The sequence below is a fragment of the Gymnodraco acuticeps genome, unplaced genomic scaffold, assembly GCF_902827175.1.
Source record: "Gymnodraco acuticeps unplaced genomic scaffold, fGymAcu1.1, whole genome shotgun sequence".
Taxonomy (NCBI): Eukaryota; Metazoa; Chordata; class Actinopteri; order Perciformes; family Bathydraconidae; genus Gymnodraco; species Gymnodraco acuticeps.
This window is the reverse complement of record NW_022989819.1, coordinates 284149-305748: the sequence shown is the minus strand read 5'-3', so window position 1 is coordinate 305748 and position 21600 is coordinate 284149. Positions and strand designations below refer to the sequence as shown.

Here is a 21600-nt window from a genome sequence, read left to right as displayed (position 1 = left end):
GTGAAGACACCATTGCCGTAGTCGAGTCTACTGTCTAGCAGCTCATTCTTTAAAACGGGAGCTTCAGATTGCTTATAATAGGAAGGGTATAGTTCAAGCAATAAATAAGTTATTGGGCTTTTTTCTTATCAACTTAGATAAAAAAAAAATCTAATTTCAACTTTAATTGACTGAACTTAAAGAAAAATTTGCTTAAAACTGTAATGTTTACATTTAAGCACACGTTTCCTTTGTGGGCCATATTTCATTATACTTTTTGAATCTGCTGAGGGCCGATTCAAAATGGCCGGCGGGCCGTAGTTTGGACACCCCTGCTTTAAATTCGTAAAGAGTTCCTTTAAAAAAAAAAAAAAACAGATTCTCCATTGACAGTTTATTGACAAATTATACCAAGTAAACTAGGATAGCCGTATAAGGCACACTTGAAAAATTCAACTGACGGTACATCTTGTTCAAACTAAGTTCTAGGTAATAGCACAAGGTAGCATCCATTGCAACACTCATCACAGCTACTACAGTATACAGCTTTCCTGCTGTATAATAGCGGGAACAACATATTTGGTAAATACTGGTAAGCTGGGTCTGAAGTTGTATCTTTATTTATTCTAACACGCCACATGGAGACAGGCTATGCATATTAACACATGTATGAACATAAACATTGGGTAACCCAAAGTACAAAAATATTATTGGCAATGCCAAACTGTAACATCTTTATTAACCTATAGCATCCCACATTACAAGTCCAAAAAAAACAACCTGCTGGGGTTTCCATGAAATTATTTAAAAACAAAAAGCTTTTCACTAAAAAAATATCTCAACTCCTTATACTCTGCGTCCCACCTTTGGCAACAGATCGAAATGTGATTAAACAAAAACAAACGGACACTCTCGTTATCATAGCAGAACAGAACGTCCTCGGACACAGATGATCAGGGCTCTGGGGGGGGGGGGACAGTCAGTGGCCTCCAGACTTGCGTCCGGCCCAGGATCTGGAGCGAGAGCGGGAGCGGGACACGGAGCGAGAGAGGGAGCGGGATGGAGAGTGGCCCACAGGCTGTTTGTGGGAGCTGGAGGTGGGGTGGAAGTCCTCGGCTGGGCTGTGGGACCTCGACTGGCTCTTCTTACCTTTGGCCATAGGTCTGGGGGGGGGAGGGGAGCGGGACGCAGAGCGGCTGCGTGGGCCTGCTTCATGGTGTGTCCGGTGGTACTCACGAGGGGGACCTCTGTGCCTAGTGGGATTAACAGTACATATTAATAATAACAAAGGTACATTTTTAACAGACTGAAAGATGATAGATAAGATTACCTGTCATTTTCACGGCTTCTGCTCCGTCTGTGTCGACTGTAGGAACGAGATCTAAAGAGAAAACAAAACATTTCATTTTCTTCATTGATTAAAAAATGGATTAAATGGGTCCTTGTAATATACATAGCAACATAACAGTTTATACCATCTCCAGGGGCTAAATAATGTTTACTCATGGTTTAATATTCAATTTATGTTAGTTAGTTAGTTAGTGTGTTGGGGAGTAAAATAAATATCAAACCAGAGCCTAAGCTTAGCCTTTTTAAATGTTCAGAGCTTTCTTTTATTTGATGCTCGATGCTACATATAAATCAGTTTGTCCTTTAAGTAATATGGTCTGATACCCGGCCCTAATTACTAAACGCATTGTAGGACAGAGTTGACTCTTACATTTGGATGGATCAAGGGTTGACTAAATGATAAACCTAAACAACTGAAATCACAAACATTCAACTATGTTTGACCTTTTTAGTTAAGTGATTAAGTTACTCGGTTCAATAAAGCAAAGTTGCCAACTCACTCTCTCGGGCTCTCAGACCTCCGAGGTCTGCGCTCATGTGAGGGGCTCCGGGACCTGCGCCGCTCATTGCTGCGGCTCCGGGACCGCCTGCGACGTCTGTCTCGATCATCGTCGCTACGAGGGGAATGGTCTTCCTTGGTCTTCATCTGGTTAGGGGCTGGATGAAAAGATGTGCACCAGAACATTAGGTGATTATAAACCAGACATTTTCCAAACAATGCTAATAAAATAGGTCATCACAAAAGCTTAATGTATGCTGCTTAGATATGAATGCACATTGGTCGTACTCTTTCTGTCCCCCTGGGCGAACTGGATCTCGATCTGACGCCCACAAACCCATTTATGGTCCAGGTTGTGAAGAGCGTCCTCTGCATCCCGGACATCTTCAAATGTAGCTGTATTGTTAAGGGCTTTCATTTTGAAATGTGGAGAGTTGGGACAGAGAAGGCTGCACACATGCACACCAATTTACAATAAGGGCTGTAACACAGTTTATTTACATCAGTGCAGTGCAAAATCAGTTCATGAGAAACATTGTATTGTCTTCAGTGTGCATATAAACAACATCAAACTCAATCAATTTGTGATCTCAAATTGTGAAGACAAGACAAATATTGATGATCAGATTCGGTAGGATACAAAAACTTTGGCTTGTTACCTTTTAACCTGCTTGACCTTTGACCTTCAGCTTGATCTTTATTTTCTTGGCAGAAGAACTTGAGGTTTCCTGCTTGTCTTTGCCCAATAAACACTTTTCTTTTCCTCGCTTTGGAAGACAAATGGAAGCCCGGGTGCTCTCTTTTCTCCTCTTTGTCTTCATGCTTTTGCTCTCTTTATTTTCCCAATTCCACTATTGCTTGTCGCCTGGGTGTCTTTGGCTTGAATCTACGCTAAAACCGCCTTTCAACTTTCTTTGGTGCGGGATCTCCAGAACTGTATCTTTATCATTCTAAGGCAACAACAGAAGAAATATTGGTTAGCAATTAGATTAAATCTGAATGCAACAATTATTAATAACAGGTAAAAATCACATACAAAAGAACACAGTCAGGTCAGGTGTCCTTGAACCAACTGTAACCCTAAAAGTCAGATATTATATTTGACAACCCTTCTGTTAGAAAAGCACAATTTCCTGTTAAAATGAAAAGAATAAAGGATATTGAATGTAAGCAAATCCTCTTCCCCGGCGTGTATAGAAGTCAAGTGGAATGTAGACATCTACAATAGGCCCATAACGACCAAACTCACGTCGTATATCCTCTGGCCTAAGAAGGGTCATGAAATAAGCACATTTATTCTGCTGGCTGTCATATGAATTCAGCTGGAAAGCAGCGTGTACGGTAAACACAAGAGCTGGTGCCAGCAGAGCATATGACAAAACCTATTAGCAGACATATCAAATCACCCGCCCACTCAGACGGAGGTTCCATTGTTTAAATTGTCTAATAACCAAGCTGGCCAAATTCACAAATCCATAGTGGGTTAAAGAGGGGGCAAAGTCACAGGGGTTAGAAAATGACCATTGCTTCAAACTAGCGGACGAATCAATAAGTCAAACTGACTGAGGAAAAAGATAGATACAAAGTTAAAGTACATCTTTCATGCAAAAACATGCTTTTTTCAGCCACTCAAACATGACCATTTCTACTTTAATAAAAAAAACATATAAAATGTATTTGCAATGACCAAACAAGTCATTTAAACGTTTTGACATTTTACAGACCAAAAGATTAGTCCATCATGACAAAAACAATAGGCAGATACATTTATAATTAAAAATAACATTTGTTTAAGCCCTACACCACTTAATCTAGACACTGTCACAATTATACAAGTGTGACAGTGTTTGCCGTTTTTAATCAAAATAACAGGTTATAAACATTGTTAAGGGAAAATCTCAGATAACAAACAAACAAACAAACAAACAAACAACAAAGGCATTATGTAGTATTACCCCTTCTCTTTGTTACATATTCCACATTTAAAATGCTCAGTAACCTAAGATGGACATGTTATTGGTCTCTGTCTCAGGTCTATTTTCTGCTGCTGCTCTCCCTGCTGACAGCACTGGGGGCGTACATTTGAAAAGAGGTTAAAGCTGGTGGGTGAAATAAAAATAGACCCGCTGTTTAACACACACGTCACGGGCTTCACAGCACAGACACGGTGTGTAGTCATGCTACATTATTAATGCATGTCCATAGTATAAATAGCTAGGCCTACGTGCTTCTTAGGGGGAGTGCCATTTACGTCACTTGCAACATCACAGTCTTTGATATTAGCATGTATTAGCATGTGTTAGCAAAACCCAGGAAAAACACATGTTTTGTCCATTGTTGATTTGCGACCCCCCCCCAACGTCAGATAGCCATTTTTGGTCATGTTTCCACCCTAACCAGCATTACGTTAGCTGCTGGTCCATGCGTGCATACCGTAGGCTGAACAAATAACAACATACCTGGAGTCATCGGCGATGTTTCTGACGAAGAGAGAAGTGTTAGGCGGTCTCAGGTACCTCGCCATGTTTGTAAAGGTCCGTTGCTTTAATTTGGCAGCCGGGAATTAGTTTACTACAGCTTTTTATTCATAAATCCGTATGCTTTACTGCAGGCTACACTAACTACGTGGTCAAAGCGTTCCCTTCGTACTGCGCATGCGTAAAGCCACGAAGACACATGCGCACCAAACAAACCCACATCCAGGATGTTGAGGTGGAAAAAAGTACTCAGATCAAGTACTGTAAACGTAGAAATACCTTAGTGTAGGAATACTCTGTTACGAGTAAAAGTCCTGCAATCAAATTAAAAGTAGAAGAAGTTTTGGCATCAACATATACTATAAGTACAACAAAAAGTACTCATGCAAATAGTTTAAGAATACTGTATTGCTTGTAAAAGTCATGTTATCAACATTTTGAATTCTGAACCATCTTCAGTTCTCCGCTGCTCTTCCGCCAGCTGACAACTGAACGTGGCCCCATAATGTTTAAGTTGTACTTTATATTGGTTGTTCATGTAAATGTTTAATTTCTTGCCCTGATTGAGTTGTGCATGGCAGTCTCCTCATTCTAAATGTGAAAATATTGAATTGGCTGTTAATTTGTCCCCTTTGAAATGTCACTGAATATGGAAAAGAAAAATGCCCCGTTTAAAATTGGCATGAATTAGTGTTTGAAAAAGCAAACTAATGCACTCTGTGAATTGAAAACAAATGTTACAAAAAAGAAGAAATAAATCCCTTTCCCTTCCCCCCTACATCTGTCTGTGTTTGAATATTTTTCTTTGGAGTGAACACTTGTGTCTAGGGTGTGTTGTACAATAGACCTTTGCTCAAGGAACCCTCTCTACTTTCAATCGGGAGTGTCCAAACTTTTTTCACCGAGGGCCACATACAGAACAAATACGAAGGGCTGGGCCACTCACTAGAGGTATTCTGCCTCATAAATGATGTTCTAAATCCATCAAATGTATGTAGATTATGCTTGTTACTTGAATATGCTTTAAGATAAACGGCAGCCTACCTCACAGCTCTCCATAGGGTTTCATTCATTTTGTTAGCAGCTCATTCTTTAAAACGGGAGCTTCAGATTGCTTATAATAGGAAGGGTATATTTCAAGCAACAAATAAGTTATTGGGCTTTTTTCTTATCAATTTAGATTTAAAAAAAATCTAATTTCAACTTTAATTGACTGAACTTAAAGAAAAATTAGCTTATTTACTCATGAAAACTGTAATGTTTACATTTAAGCACACGTTTCCTTTGTGGGCCATATTTCATTATACTTTTTGAATCTGCTGAGGGCCGATTCAAAATGGCCGGCGGGCCGTAGTTTGGACACCCCTGCTTTAAATTCGTAAAGAGTTCCTTTAAAAAAAAAAAAAAACAGATTCTCCATTGACAGTTTATTGACAAATTATACCAAGTAAACTAGGATAGCCGTATAAGGAACACTTGAACAATTCAACTGACGGTACATCTTGTTCAAACTAAGTTCTAGGTAATAGCACAAGGTAGCATCCATTGCAACACTCATCACAGCTACTACAGTATACAGCTTTCCTGCTGTATAATAGCGGGAACAACATATTTGGTAAATACTGGTAAGCTGGGTCTGAAGTTGTATCTTTATTTATTCTAACACGCCACATGGAGACAAGGCTATGCATATTAACACATGTATGAACATAAACATTGGGTAACCCAAAGTACAAAAATATTATTGGCAACGCCAAACTGTAACATCTTTATTAACCTATAGCATCCCACATTACAAGTCCAAAAAAAAAAAACCTGCTGGGGTTTCCATGAAATTATTAGAAGAGAGAAGTGTTAGGCGGTCTCAGGTACCTCGCCATGTTTGTAAAGGTCCGTTGCTTTAATTTGGCAGCCGGGAATTAGTTTACTACAGCTTTTTATTCATAAATCCGTATGCTTTACTGCAGGCTACACTAACTACGTGGTCAAAGCGTTCCCTTCGTACTGCGCATGCGTAAAGCCACGAAGACACATGCGCACCAAACAAACCCACATCCAGGATGTTGAGGTGGAAAAAAGTACTCAGATCAAGTACTGTAAACGCAAATGCAAATAGTTTAAGAATACTGTATTGCTTGTAAAAGTCAACATTTTGCTTGAATATAAAAGAAAAGCATTGGTATCAAAATCTCCTCAAAGTACAGAATCTAAAAGTACTAATTAGGTAGAGTGGCCCATTCCAGAATAATATATATCATGTGATTTGCTTATAATTATTGATGCATTCAAGTTTGATCAAAGTTGGTAAAGGTGGAGCATGTTTTAATAACTTGGTATACTGCAGTGGAGATAGTGAATATTACTCCAGGTGTAACCAAAGCCTTATTTAAGTGTTGATTATATTTCACATCATTCATCCAAATCTGCAAAGTAACTAAAGGTATTTAATAAATGTAGTGGAGTAACATTACACGATTAATCTCTGAATTGCAGTGGAGAAGAATGACAAAGTAGCAAAAAAAATGCCCAAGTAAAGTACAATTACCTCAGAATCTACTTAGTAACTTTACAACACTGAATGTTGGGATAAGCCTTTTCAAAGAGAGACATTTTCTCAAACAAGACGATGCAAACCACAATTATTAAGCAACAATTTTATTTAAATAGACATGTGTTTATTCACTGCAAGGTTTACATCTTTTTGCTCTTCCTGATGAGAGTTGTTGAGCCCATGGTCAGAGTCTGAAATTGGATAAGGGAGAATTAACATATTTAGTTAGAGGCTAAGAGATTCATTACATTATTGAAGCTTATGATATTTAAGGTGAATCAGAAAAAGGTGAGTTCTGGTAATATAGGCATACCTCAATCAACTCTCCTCCTTGGAGCTCTGAGATGTGCAAGGACTTGCCCATGTTGCAGACCATTTTGCTTCCCTCCATCTTGACAGTGCACTGTGGGTCACAGGAGGAGACAATACATATCACAAACCTCCCCAAAGAATACACTTGTACACTTAATCACAGCACACTTTAAGATAAATATACACTGATATTTCTGCTGTAAACACAAATATGCTGTCCCAAATTAGAAATAATATACATAAGCACCTTAGAAATGAAAAAGAAAACAAGAACTACAAACCTTGAGCTTCCTGCCGTCCATGGTGTTGATATCAGCCTCCTTGCCGATGGTAAAGGAGTTGGTCACAGACTTCCCAGGGGTCTTGGAGGTGACAACAAAGTCATTACCAGTTTGTTTGATCTCAGTGACTGGCTTGATGTCCTTGGCCATCTTGATAACATCTTCTGAGAGATCTGGAAAGCAAAGCAAAAGATGTGTTTTGTTAAATCCTGCACAACCTAAAATGAAGAACTGATGAGTCTTTGGAATCAGAATCAGAATGTGTGTTCTGTATGGTTCAATTAAGCATGTGGAAGTTGTAACAGCATTTAAATAGGCACTCTGTCTCGTTTACCCCTTATAAATATGTTGTTATACTTTATAAGCAAACAACCCTTCTTGATTCTTTATTTTCTCACCCAAGGCCCTGAGGAACGCCTCGTAGTTCTCCTGGGCGTACACCTGCCATGTTCCATTGAAGTCCATGATTTCTAGAAGATCCTACTGGGCTGGAGGCTGAAGACAACTGTGTGAATCTTAACACAATGTGGAGGATGTGACTTGAGTCATCCACCTTCTTATACAGAACGCTCTGCCCTGTCTAATGAGTAACAACCTCCTCTGTAGTAATCACTGCTGTTTGAACAACCTGGAGTTCACTTACTCCTGTTTGGACCAAACTCAGCTTTTACCAAAGATATAGTTAGATGGTCAGTTTTGTCACGTGTGTTAAAAAGCTTCCTTTATAAGAAATATGCACAGATTTTCCCATGTGCACCATACTTTGCAGTTTTGTCTTATTACATTAATTCATGTAAAGTTCCCAAAGAATGGATTTTGAAGATGTTAGCATGTGGTGTTAACATTTAAAAAAATATGAATTTAATACACTAAATGAACTTGTATGCGACCTGTCCTCAGAGTGTCGTTGAACCCTAACATGAGTCTACCTGACTGAGCCCCAGTATGAGGGTTAATGACACTACGGACTGTTTGCTCTTAAAGTACAATAAATAATCTCTGCTTGTAAAATCATATGCAGAGAAAGCTGCACTCTACATTTTCTTCATCATAAATTGGACTAAACGTTTACTTTAAGAATAGAAGGACCAAATATATTTATATGTTTATAAAAATACTACACAGGCAAAAGTCACTTGAATAAGCTTTATTCACAACACACACACAAACAAATCACACATATGATTCACCAAAAGCTTGATTAGCTTCAGAGAGTTGCGGTTTTCATTTTGACATGTGCTTAGGAAGCAAAAACATTTCCAATACTGGTGAATAATAAAATGTACTGTACTAGGAGCACAGGTAAAGTTGAAGTCTGCAAACTGGCTCTCTGACAGCAGTTATAAAGCAATATATAGGGGTTGCTAATTAACAAATTAACTAATGTTAGCTGACATCCTAACATTAGTTACTACTGTATGAGCATACCAGACCAAGTGAGTCTGTAGCAGGATATCCTCGGAGTGTATCGAAATGATTAATTGTGCATTTTACTGAGTATGAATTCAGCTTTTCAGTTGTGAAAGGAACATAGTGCATTTTCTTTTTACAAAAGTTGCAGTTACTTTAAAATAGAAACAATCTGTATATGCAACACCCATGACTTCAACTAAATGAGTTTGACTAACAGAATTTTGCAATATCCATCACAAAGTATATCTTTTTATGGCACACATTGTCTCCAGTTTAAATAATACAAAGAAAGTGTCATCTGTATGTTACCAGGATCCGATGTTCTTGATTTAAATAAACATTGTTAGGCATTTTTTTAGGTCTGTCAGTGCAGTTCAAATTGCAAAAGAAAAAATGGGAAAGATGTATCAAATGCAGCTGGATGGTGAAAATCTGCCACTGCAGATATCAATGTCTAAAGTCAAGATAACACACACATAAGGTTTTAAGGATTATAACATTGGTACACTTCATGCTAAAGGTGATTGATTTCACCCCATTGACCAAGTGAAGCTTACATTGAACATTTGCCAGGGAAAAAAGCACTGTACGAACATAAAACTCATATAAAGAAGATATTTGGAGTTCAAAGACTAGGAGATTTTTTTTCAAAACCACAACAAAGTTCCTTAATGCTCAATAAACGTTCCTTAAACACAAAAAACAATCATCATTCCATGTCATAATCTATCTATCCATCCACCTGTATATCTGTTCGCACTAATCTCAATCTCTAAATCTCAAACTAAATCTCAAACTAAATCCCTCACTTCTTTTTGCGTTCAAAACCCATCTCCACAGCGTGATCTGGAGGCTTCTCCCCATGCTTGTAAATGCTCACAGTAACATCAACCGTTTCAGAGCCAAAGTTGTTGCGCACAAAGATGCTGTATTTCCCAGAATCTGCCATGGTGACGTTGTGGATGGTGATGGTGCTGCACTTGGGCTCCTTTGTGATGGTGAACTGGGCCTGGTCCACAATCTCCTTGTCGTTACGAAGCCAGATGATCTCTGGGTCCGGACAACCGTCGATGAAGCACGTGAGACACAAAGTCTGAAGATAGGACAAGGAGCAGTCAAAGAAATTCAACTGTAACCATGAACTCTTCATACAATAGGGCTACAATAATATCACTGCTGTCTAATATCAAAGTCAACTTTATTGTCAATCTTTCAGTTTGTGTGTACAGACAGAGATATCGAAATACAGTTTCCCACAATCCTGAATACAAAAACGAATATATACAAATATGTATACAAATATGTATGTACCTATATATATACACAATCAACAGACACATTTATACATATGCACACATTAAGACAAGCACAACAATCAATATAATAACAGTCACTTCAATATCTTTGAGAAATGTACATTAGGGCAAGACTGTCCATAGCAGCGTAAAAAGTGTATCTTACCTTGCCCTCCATGATGGCCACCACATCAGGGAGACCCTTTGTCACTTTGGCCCGATCTGAAACAACACAAACAACAATAACTCCCCGCTGATATCCACTGTACAGTCTTTTCACCTTTATTGTGGAAAAAGGATCTCAGCGTTAACACATAACCTGGGACTCACTTTTCTCAGCCACGGCCGCTTGCCTGAAGGATGAAAACAAGGAGACAGATCAATACGACAAGGCACAGTGCGGGGAAATAACAGTGTGCTGAGATTCTTTCAGTGTTTTCAACTAATAGTGTGTTACCTCTCACTGCTCTCTGTTAGTGTCACAGCAAACCATGCTAGGTGCACCAACTACTGCACTTACTTCAACCTCTGGTGCTCCAGCAAGGCATCAGCAAACACTGTTGGAATAAATAAGAATCAACATCTCCTCTGAAATCATATGTGTGCTTTAGATCCTTCACACTCCACCCACTTTGTCCAGATAGGTCAAGATATCGTTTGTGTGTCTCTTTGCCGTCAAACATCTCCAACGTGTATTTCCCTTTATCATTCTCTGTCGGGTTACAGATTTCAATCCAGACTTCCTGCACGCTGCTGCCAGGCTTTGTCCTGGCATCCTGGTCAATCCTCTTCTCTCTACATGGAAGAAAGCAAATACATGTTTTGTTATCAACATACTCCTTCTTTTTATCCGGTGACATTAATTCTTCCTGCAACATCATAGTTCAGTAAGAGTAGAGTAAACGGATGCAGCTGCATAAACTCAGAAAGCTTATTATTTTAAATTGAACATTTAGATATGGGGACATGGATTCATTGCAAACTCATTTTATGAAGGATAAAAGAAAATGTGTCATGCATCATAATAGGCAGATTTTCTTCAATTGTTTCACTCTTTGCAGATCTTGAAATCTGCCAGCAGGTGGTGGTGTAAGCCTGGCAAAAGAAACACAGTAGCTTCTTCGGATAATTGCAATACTACCGATGTGATCTTTCTCTTTGATGAAATGTTTGTCATAGCAGCTATACACACTTTTATGTTCCTAAAGAAAGTAGATCACATCACTCCTGTTCTGAAGTCTTTACACTGGCTTCCTGTGTGTCAAAGAATAGATTTCAAAATACTGCTGCTGGTTTATAAAGCACTGAATGGTTTAGGCCCAAAATACATTTCTGACCTCCTGCTAAATTATGAACCATCCAGATCTCTCAGGTCTTCAGGGACTGGTCAGCTTTCTGTCCCCAGAGTCAGAACTAAACGTGGTAAAGCAGCGTTCAGTTATTATGCTCCAAATATCTGGAACAAACTCCCAGAAACCTGCAGGTCCGCTACAACTCTGACTACTTTTAAATCCAGGCTGAAGACTTTTCTTTTTGTCGCTGCTTTTAATTGAACTATTCATATCTTAGACTGCACTGTAACTTTTATCCATGTACTTTTTATTTTAATGTTTCTTTTATTAGCTTTTCTTTTTAATGACTGATTTTAAATGCCATTTTCTTAATGTCTTTCATTTTTTGTAAAGCACTTTGAATTGCCTTGTGTTGAAAGGTGCTATATAAATAAACTTGCCTTGCCTTGCCTAAAGATCCGTCCAGTTGAACAGCTTTATCTCTTTCTCTGTAATAAATATCTCTCATCCAGTTTTATCCAAAATTAAGTCTGATATTTTGGATACAAAACGTAAAATGTACTGTGAGTTTAACTAGTATGTTTGGCTGCCAGAATGATGCACTGTGTTTTTGATTATGACAGATAGGTAGGATGAAGCAGGTGTTTAAATGTCCAGATCCGGGTCCAAGCTGCCACATAACAACATTTGCAGGCAGACATAATGATCCACTTCTTATTCACAGATTATTTTGTAGATCCTGAACTTTTAAAGCTGTCAGCAGTTGAACTTTGATAAGGATTTTAGAGGCTGAACTTCAGTAAAGGTGTTCCAGACGTTGCCATCATGAAGAGAAATGTCAGGGTACATTTATATACCTCTATTTGGTATTTGAGTGTGTGTATGTGCGGCAGTCAAGCCAGTGTGTGTGGATCTGATCCGAAACTATGTTTGTGTTGTTGGCACACACACTGGTTAGGCATAGAGCGCCTCAATATTGTGTGCATTTCCTGTCTTTAGGGTTACAGCATTGCAATGCTGTGCCCTCCAGTAAACAATGTGCCTACACTGCATGATACTAAAGCAAAAATCAGCTTTTTTCCCATTTGATTCCCTGTGGAGGTGCTGGTGTTCCTTCCTGCACATAACGATTCTCAACATTGCTATTCCGGTCTTACTTAAAGTTTGTCAGAATTTAGTTTGGAAACTTCCTCCTCTGTAGCAGATGCACATGGGGTGTCGGGTCAGAGAGGTGCTCTGCATGTGGACTCACTTGAGGTGCCAACTGGTCTTCATGTAGCTTATATAGTATTTGAGTGAGCAGTAGAGCTTGAAACCTAAAGCAGTGCTCTGAATCTTCAGAGGGCTGGCAGACAATGCTGCAGAGACGGAGAGACAAGGCAGAGTTACTTAGCATACATTTCAGTTTCCTTGGTAATTTAAAGAAATATGTCACCCAACAAATATCATTTGCATATCAATGACCCACTCTTTGTCAATTTCTCACATTGAATTCTTGAAAAAGTGAATAATCCAAGTCATATTTTTACTACTTCCCAAACAGACATTTTTGCTTTCTATTTAAAACATTATCATGGACTAGTAACACACCTGCGCAAGCATGAGACTATTGGTAAGAATGGAGAAACCAGCTCGAGTGCACTATAATTTGAAAGTATGCAGCCGAAAAAATCTGCCCCTTCCTTCAGACTTCCTCACAGAGCCCCTCGTCCAACACACACGAACGCGCACATGACCAATGAGGGCACGAGATAAGTTTGTGCACAGATGGAAGGCTGACAGGCAGGTAGGCCATCCAGTTATTTTAGCCGGGCCGGTCGTGCTTTTTACAGTACTACGGCTTCCACGGATGATTTTTTTAATGGATTTATTGTCAAAGCATTTAAAATATTCATTGCTATCGGGATATTAAGAGCATTCCATGGAATATAACAAAAAGTGTTTCTGAAGTGAATTACCTACCCCACCTTTAAGCAAGTGTTTCAGAAAGCAATATTTTCTTAAATATCGAAAAAAGCAGTGAGCAACAACTGGATGACTTGGATGCATGCGAGCAAAATACAAATAAAAACGTTTCCTTCAATCATTCAAGGTAATACGGCTGATTTATTGATAAAGAACTGATTATTTTTTCATTTGAATTCATTAATATTCAGGAACAGCACAAACGCACCACAGGTAATAAACATGGCTTTCTGTCATATTATCCCCATGCCAACACAGAACACCTGCTGTAAAAACAACAAGTCTCCGGCACATTTCACAAAGGTATGGCTTCCACCTGGGAATAACTCACCGCACTGTTTGCTTAGCTGCTGGAGAAGCTGGTCATACTCTGTAAATAAAAATACCAATTAAGCGGAGATTAGAGGTAGGTAGCTGAATACTAAGGACGAGGTAAAAGAGGCACTTCAATCGCCTCACTTTCATAATGAATGGACTGTTTGTGCCAATTTGTGCCACACAGGAATACATTCTATTTTCTGGGGACAAGGTCACGTCTCACCGTCATCCAGTAACTCCAAGGTGCTGACATCCTCTCCTCTCCCATCTGTCACCACCGCTCTGTAGGAACCTGCTTCTTTCTTTGTAACCTGAGGAATAACCAAGCATTGTTTTAAAATTTTAAATATTCATAGCTTCTCAAATGAAATATTGATACCTCTGGAGAAAACCTTCAATTCATATTTATATTCAACGGAATACACACTAAATAATAGTGAATAAGACAAAAAAGTGTAAACATCAACGGTGTGTTCATCTTATTTCTCTCACTGCACCAGCTACAAATTATTAATGTTGACTCACATTTCCCTGAGCTCTAAACTTCCCACATATTTCCGTCTGAAAACAAAGCTGAATCAGTTTAGGTACCTGTGGGATGGTGAGAGTGCTGACTCCTGATGACTGGTCGTACACGACTTGCGTCACCGCCACGCCTTCTTTAAACCACTTCACTGACGTGTCCTTGTGTGTATTGGTCACCTGTGTATGGAGGAAAAAACATACCTGAATAAAAAATGATCTTAAACTGATTGTAATGTACGTATAAAATCTACATTACGAATGCAAACCAGTGTTATAATAGTTGCTGTTATTACTGGTTTATCATACATTGTGTAACAGCACAAACTTTTTTTCTATTTGAGAAATGTGCTTATTTGCTTTTCTGTGCAAAAGCTTGATGAAAAGACACCACTCGTTATTCTGACCATGCAATATGTAGCTTGAATCCACAATCCATTAGCCTAGCTTAGCATAACGACTGGAAACAGGGGGAAACTGCTAGCCTCGCTCTGATCAAAGGTAATAAAACCTGTTGGTCTAAAGTCCACTAGTTAAAATGTTATATCTTGTTTGTTTACTGGTGCAGAAACAACTTCATGAAGTCCCCGAACTATTCATTTATCTATTATTACAAGTAGAACATTAACTTGCCTCTGAATGATGTATCAACTGTTCCAGGCTCTTAATATGATGTTAGGCTAGTTTGCATACGGAAATTAGCACATTTATTCTTGAAAAAAGTACCTTGCACTTTATAACCAGTTCACAATCCTCATTTACACTCCACGACAAGTCTTCCTCGAAATACGGTCCTTGGGAATACAGAAGACATGATCAACCATCTAGAAACAGTGGCCGACAGACCATCATTTATTCAGAGCAACCGATGAATCACACTTGCATCATAATACATCAATTATGGCTGTGTGGTACACAAGAGTACTGACAGGGAGAAGCTGCCTGCAATAAGAGAGGGACAATTGATATTAACATGAACAAAATTCCCTCTATAAAATATGTTTTGCATCATGTTAGTCTGCAGGTGAGAGACAAACTGTCTTTTATGTGGACTTTGAATATTTGACATGGTGTGAGAGGGAGTGTTTGCACAAGCGGGCACTGGGACATTGGCCTATATACACAAAAGAGTGGTAAAACTCTCCTTATCACATCTCAGAGCTCAGGTCATGAAAACACAGAGTTCAGTGTTACAGAAAGCTTCCTGTCTTTCTATATGCAACAGATGTCTCTTTATATTTTACATCAAAAAGCTATTGCAATTAGTAGAGGTGATTCTATTTATCACAGTGTGTAGAGGAAACTTCTGTGTAGCTATGCACTGGGAGTCACCGACTCAGGAAGGAGACACGGGAAGAGCAGTAGCTTTGATGTCAAACACATGATGGTTTATTTGGAGTTAACGGCCGGAGGATTCACATCACAAGTCCAAGAGTCAGAGGTTCTGACTCCACGGTAGAGTTGCCACGTCAATTCTGAAGAACTCTACCCCAGACCCATGTATTTAGCTAGTTCAGAGAGCATCATCAACATGCTGCATAACAAGATAGAATGATAACACCTCTATCAGCTGACGCCAACAGGCAGGAGCAGGGAGACAAAACACTGAGAGCACAGCAGCCAAGGTTACAGGTGCCTGTGCTCAGTCAGGACAGTTTGAACTGATACACTGGGTCAAAGTTATGGGCCTTGGAAAATATTTCCACAACACAGTGTGTTACTGAAGTTTGGAGGGTTTTTACCAGACTTTCTCTTATGGTCACGCCGGTTTTTCTGAACCAGGGCCAGCGTCTCCCGAAACTCTGACAGAGACACAAACAATATCAGACAGCGTTACAAACAAGTAGATTCACACAGTTCATATGGGGAGAACCAATGAGGCTCTTATTTCCAAAATAACCTCAACATATAATACTGAATTCATTCAAATTATCTTAGCTTTTTGTGTATTTGGTCTCAATTTTTGGCAAATTGATTGCACTAAAAAAAAAGTGAGGGGAGGCAGAGTCTGTATCCATAACTTTAGAAAAGTGAACATTTATTATCCAGTGGATTATTTACATTATATTATCATATGTGTATCATTAACATGAAATCAATACATTTATTTTCCAAACATCAAGGCTATCGTCAAAATCATGAGAGTTACTCACCATTGTGTTACTTTGTTTAGTGACTGATGGTGATTTAACAGACATTTAAATGAAACTCTTCCAGATGATTCTGGTATTAAACAAAAACCAATATGACGCTTATTGGCGCCGGACTCACTTTCATCCACAAAGACCAAAGTGAACTGGTTCTTGGCGCGGCCGTCCTTCAGCTGCGCCGTGTACGAGCCCTCGTCCTCTGCAGAGAGCTGGTCGAACAGAACCTCCACCAGACCGCTGGCCCTGTCGAAGGTGATCTTACGGTGCTGCGGAAGAGAGAAGAAGTTCACAGAGTAGATCAAATATTAAAGGTCCCCTATTATACTGTTTTTCATCAACATATTATAGGTGTCAGATATATACAAAACATGTCTCTGAAGTGTTTGGCTCCAAATACCAAACAGATCATGCGTTGAAGCATCTCATAATCCCCTCTGTTTCAGCCCTGTTTCAAAAGTGCTGATTCTGGGTCTGTTACTTTAGATGAAAATAAGGAGCCCCTCCCCACGCCCCTCTGAGATATAATTGGTTAGAAAGAACACAATGGTGCTCTAGGAGGAGATTCAGGTGATAAGGTGGGGGGGGGGGTTACCTTGGTTGCTGATTGGCTAATGGTTACATAAGCCCAAAAAAACTATCGTTATGACATCACAAAGTGGCCATAATCTGATCAGCTCATTTTCAGACAGGTTTTTATATAAATGGATCAGGACAAAATGTGAGCGAATCTTTCTTCCTGACACTTTCAGAATCTCTTTCCACAGAGGGGACACATGGTGATGTATAAAAGACATGAAAAAGTGTTTTTTTGCACAATAGGTGACCTTTAACATTCCTAACACACACAGACACACAAACAAACAGGAAGCAGCTTTTAAGCATATTTGTATGACTTTTATATTCATCAAGAGAAGTGCGTGTCCTGAATGTTGATAAGCCTCGGATGTGATTTGTGATGTACGGCAAGCGGAGGGCCCTAATCGGCTAAATGGCTATTTGAATTTGCAATCCTCAGCTGTGCTCATTTAGAAATAACATAATCAGTACTGTTCAGATGGAGCTCTGATATGGAGAAATAATGGAATAAATAAAAACCAAATGGAAGCCTCTGGATATAAAACAGTCGCACAAACAAACAGTCGCAAACACAGACACACACGCACACAGACACACACACATTTTTCTGACAGAGTTGTGGCTCCACTGTAAATATACCGTGCTGTGTTTGCTCTCCTCTCTGTGGACACACCAGTGCACGGTTCAATAACCTTGAAAGCATTGAAGATTATTTTTGACTTTGTGTCATAACGCATGCAAATGCTGGAGAGGTCTGTTCACATCACTTTATGTTCCTTGATGATTATATTGTTTTATTTTCAGTCATCTCGGTTTCGATCGCCCTTTAAATTGGCAGGTGAAATCACTGTCTCCATATCCGCCCTTGCTGCAGCACTCCATTATTTTGTCATTGGGTGAGAGTGTTTGTGAAATAGCTTTTTGTTTTGGTTGCAAATAGCTAAGGCTTTTATGAGGATGTTTATGAAAGCAAATGCATTTAGAGGTCATTGTTGAAATATGTGAAACACATATTAGTGCAAGTATACAAACAGATCGACTTGAAAAAGAAGCAAAATAAATACAATACAAGAGTTTGTGTTTTATCAATATGTCTTAATACATTTCACAGATCATTCCTTATATTTCTACAGTTGCTACAGTGATAGAGAATCAATTTAATATAATATTAGATAATGGAATACAGTTTACTACCGAAATAAGAAAGCTGTCCACCTTTACATTTTGGGCATCAAACCAAAACGGACACTTGCACCAGATGTTGCTCCTCAAGTCTCACAGACTTTGTTTATTAGCTCAGTCTCGAGACCTTTGTGCTGCCGTGCACACCTGCTCTTCATCGTCGTTGGCAGCCTCCATTAGCTGCCTTCCTGGAAGTTTATCACAACACTAATTGCTGTTTTTGATTCATAGTGACTTGTCATAATCGCAGCTGCATGCAGGTGCACACTAATTTAATGTATCCTGGTAAAGTTGCAGAACATCTGTGATTTAAATGCTTTCCACACTAAATAGACAGACTTTAGAGCTGCACATTAAATAGCTGACTGGATATTTTATTACATATTTAAACCTTCAAAAAGGGAAGATTTTCAGACTGAATTTCATTTTATTACGGTGGAGGAAGCACTGAGATTCAAATAGCCGTCATTTATAAAAGGTAGTTTAGTCCAAAAGATCACAACTGAAGAAACTTGAGGAGTTGTAAGATGCTTAATCATTAAGTAAAAAGGAATAAATTAGTTATGTGACACCAAATATCTCTGTGTTTATTTTTTGGGGACATCTTTGTTTTTGTTTTTACATATGTTGGAGAGTTGGAACTCTTTGAGCCTGAAAGATGTATGTTAATACAACCATCTGAGAAGATTACCAGAAAATGTCAAGTTTCTGGAACTGCTAACAACTCATGGGAAATGTAAGAACCAGTGTTTAACGCCGCGTAACTCCCTTTAACTTAACCTTGAGTATCTCGCAAACTTGAACCCTTTTGCAGTGGTGACATGATTTGCTTAAGTTATGGTTTAGCGAGGCAGGATGGACCTCACATACATCTTGTACAATCGTTTTAAATATCAATCATCAAACTACTGGTAAAGGATTCTGCCATTTTCTCATTGAAGTAAAGAAACACTAGAATATAAGCATAACTGTGTCTTTATCCCAAAATACTTTAAAGTACGATTTGTTTTAAAGAACTGTGGATATCAAATCTCAATCCTGACGAGGTTAGATTCATGCTCATACTTCCAGTATTGCAGGAACACCAACACAGCGTTTCCTACCGGAGAGCTGCTGATTTCTTTGTCGTTGAAGATGAGACGCAGCTCAGCCTCATCACTCAGGCTCTCAGTCTGAAGCCAGAGACGAACTTCACCTTTCTCAGAAACCTCCACCTGCCAGCCCGACTTCAGATCTATCACTGTCAGCAAACACAAAACATCACAGGACGTGCTCTAGCTTTGTATGTACACCATGTGTTCGAATTAGCTCTATTTACATGTCAACCGTTACCAAATTCTGAACATTTATCAAGTTTAATGAAGAAAATGACTGATACCAGCTTAAGATCTACCTTTGAAATTAAATATATGTATTTTACACATCAGCGGATCATCGTTCTCTGTGAAACAGTGCAATGTCTTTGGTACGTACGTGGATTTCTGACTTGCCAGCTGAGTTCTTTGAGTCTCTCAAGGTCTGCAGAGAATAAAACAGCAGCTGAAGGTTAATTAAATGTTGACAGGAGCTGAACATGAGATCGTTACGCTTTGTTAAACCAGTGACCTTGTGGAAGTGGCTGTGAGAGGCATAATTATTTGCTTGAGGGAAAAACTTGATAACCCTTCAAATTAAAAGTCCAATGCTCTTCATGCTGCCACAACTGATGCTGAACTGTTATTGTCGATGTGCCTGAGGAAAAGTTGAGAATTAGACAAGACGGTTTAACCTTCTGCTCTCCTGTAGTTTACCTTCAGCCGTGAAGTCATAGCTGGACGACAGGTCTGGGTTGTCGCTGGTCTCCACGGTGTAGAGACCCAGATCCTCCTCAGAGGGGTCTGAGAAGGTGAGGACAGACCTGAGGGACACATTGAAGGACAGACTCAGGGGTCTATGGAGGAGCTTGGGATTCTTGTTTATGTGTCAGTCCTCAGCACCGTGATGTAGGTGCTGGTATGTGATAACAGCTGTCTTTCTGTCCTTATGTCTTTCATCCAGCTAAAAATGTTGAGGTATTGTTTAACAAGAAGTCAATAAGCAAGACAGTAGGCAGGCGTGCTTCCCTAAAACTAAGAAATGGGAAACTTAAAAGAGACAGGCCTTTAGTTGGGGTCACACAGTTTAAAAAAAGTGCTTTACAGAGAAGCTACAATTGATCTGGTCCATTTTGAATCTAAAAACCTAAGGTGTGGACAGTTTTCAGACTAGAGTCACACATTTGATGACTTTGGACAAATATTACTTTATTGCAACTTCACTTGGACTTTAACACCAAAGACTTGAAAACGACACATTTCAGATGTTGTTTTAGGACTCTTTACTCAATGTTTAGGACTTGTGACTTTGTAGTCTTGTCTTGGGACTTGATGCAAAGACTTGAGACATACTGTACTTCTGACATGCAAAACATTATCCCAACTCTGTTTAAAAATATCTACAAAATCCGAAAAAGTCAAGGCATTCATTGTTGCAGGGTAAAAATCATTTCTGACAACTTGAATGAGCTCTTCTAAACATCCTCTATTGTTCTTGCCTACTGCCAAAGATGTTTTGGATTGAAACAAGCAAAGACGTACAGTCCATGCTGCACGTATGCCTTACCCGCACTTCGTGTTTTCTGCCTGAGCTCTTTGGGCATCAATGGGCTCGGTGTAGTTTTTGTTCCACAGAAACTTGCTCTCCTCGTCCGTCCCCTCAGCCTCGTAGCCCAGAAATATGAAACCATCGTCGTCCACTCCAATCTCGATGTTTTTTGCACCTAAAGGATGAAAGGGTGGGTGAATATGGCTGCATTGTGAACAAAATCTGATTCATATTTTGAATATATTTTTGATAAAATGATTCCAATGGTTGCATTTTGTTTAAAATGATCTATGATGAAAATGTCTCTTTGCTACAGCTCCTCTGGTTACAACCAATTTTCTCAATGTTCGGATGGACATAGGAAGTTTATAGTTTGACATTTTGGGAAACTTGCTTCCTTGCAACGAGTTACGTAATTAAATTCAAATCACTCTACGTTTGTCCGATACATATAAACAGTGGCGTTTTTATATGTACAAAAGTGGTGGGACACAAACAACTTAGATGTGTATATATAAGCTTCAAGGTCACAATATCAATCGATCCAGCAGAGCAATAGCCTATAGGCAAAACACAGAAGATCAATAAAAGATGACATAAAATGAACTTACCAAAGCTGAAGTAGATGGTCAACGTCATTCATTTTCTTTCAGTTTTACTGATTTTAATCGCTATACGCTGCTCTCTCTCGTCTCTTTACAAACAACTATGTACTATTTTCACGGCACACGTACTTACAGCCAATCAGCTCTCTGAATTATGATATGACGTTTGGTAGGTATGCAAGCATGCGCAGTGTCGTTTTTACAGTACAGG

The 21600-nt window shown here is 39.1% G+C and overlaps 3 protein-coding genes across 5 annotated transcripts in view; all 3 read right to left on the bottom strand.

Annotated features, from left to right (window-relative positions):
* Window positions 1-358: 358 nt before the first annotated feature.
* srsf10a (serine and arginine rich splicing factor 10a) lies at window positions 359-4531 on the bottom strand. Of its 2 annotated transcripts, none has more exons than XM_034232818.1 (6): window positions 4288-4531; window positions 2488-2778; window positions 2117-2277; window positions 1830-1986; window positions 1310-1360; window positions 359-1232 (listed from the first exon to the last, which is right to left on the bottom strand). In XM_034232818.1, the coding sequence occupies exons 3-6, from the start codon at window positions 2244-2246 to the stop codon at window positions 959-961; spliced, it is 612 nt and encodes a 203-aa protein (XP_034088709.1). In that variant the 5' UTR covers window positions 2247-2277; window positions 2488-2778; window positions 4288-4531; the 3' UTR covers window positions 359-958. The 2 variants fall into 2 exon arrangements, with proteins under 2 accessions (XP_034088709.1, XP_034088705.1); XM_034232814.1 differs by lacking the exon at window positions 2488-2778 and adding an exon at window positions 2990-3094 and having other exon boundaries at window positions 2117-2220; window positions 4288-4527.
* Window positions 4532-6944: 2413 nt separating this feature from the next.
* fabp10a (fatty acid binding protein 10a, liver basic) lies at window positions 6945-8071 on the bottom strand. The gene is made up of 4 exons (XM_034232738.1): window positions 7848-8071; window positions 7450-7622; window positions 7170-7259; window positions 6945-7047 (listed from the first exon to the last, which is right to left on the bottom strand). Exons 1-4 carry the CDS (start codon window positions 7912-7914, stop codon window positions 6997-6999), a joined length of 381 nt encoding a protein of 126 aa, XP_034088629.1. The 5' UTR covers window positions 7915-8071; the 3' UTR covers window positions 6945-6996.
* Window positions 8072-8590: 519 nt separating this feature from the next.
* Window positions 8591-21600, bottom strand: part of myom3 (myomesin 3) — a 76552-nt gene continuing 63542 nt past the window's right edge. For both annotated transcript variants that reach the window (XM_034233246.1, XM_034233242.1), the window contains 16 exons: window positions 20803-20959; window positions 19953-20059; window positions 19636-19680; window positions 19266-19402; window positions 16526-16670; window positions 15997-16056; window positions 14981-15048; window positions 14324-14434; window positions 13956-14043; window positions 13746-13784; window positions 12702-12807; window positions 10789-10952; window positions 10678-10714; window positions 10488-10510; window positions 10324-10379; window positions 8591-9955 (listed from right to left, as the gene is read on the bottom strand). In XM_034233246.1, the coding sequence (XP_034089137.1) occupies window positions 9668-9955; window positions 10324-10379; window positions 10488-10510; window positions 10678-10714; window positions 10789-10952; window positions 12702-12807; window positions 13746-13784; window positions 13956-14043; window positions 14324-14434; window positions 14981-15048; window positions 15997-16056; window positions 16526-16670; window positions 19266-19402; window positions 19636-19680; window positions 19953-20059; window positions 20803-20959 (1631 nt within the window). In that variant the 3' untranslated portion in view covers window positions 8591-9667. The remainder of the gene's footprint in view (window positions 9956-10323; window positions 10380-10487; window positions 10511-10677; window positions 10715-10788; window positions 10953-12701; window positions 12808-13745; window positions 13785-13955; window positions 14044-14323; window positions 14435-14980; window positions 15049-15996; window positions 16057-16525; window positions 16671-19265; window positions 19403-19635; window positions 19681-19952; window positions 20060-20802; window positions 20960-21600) is intronic.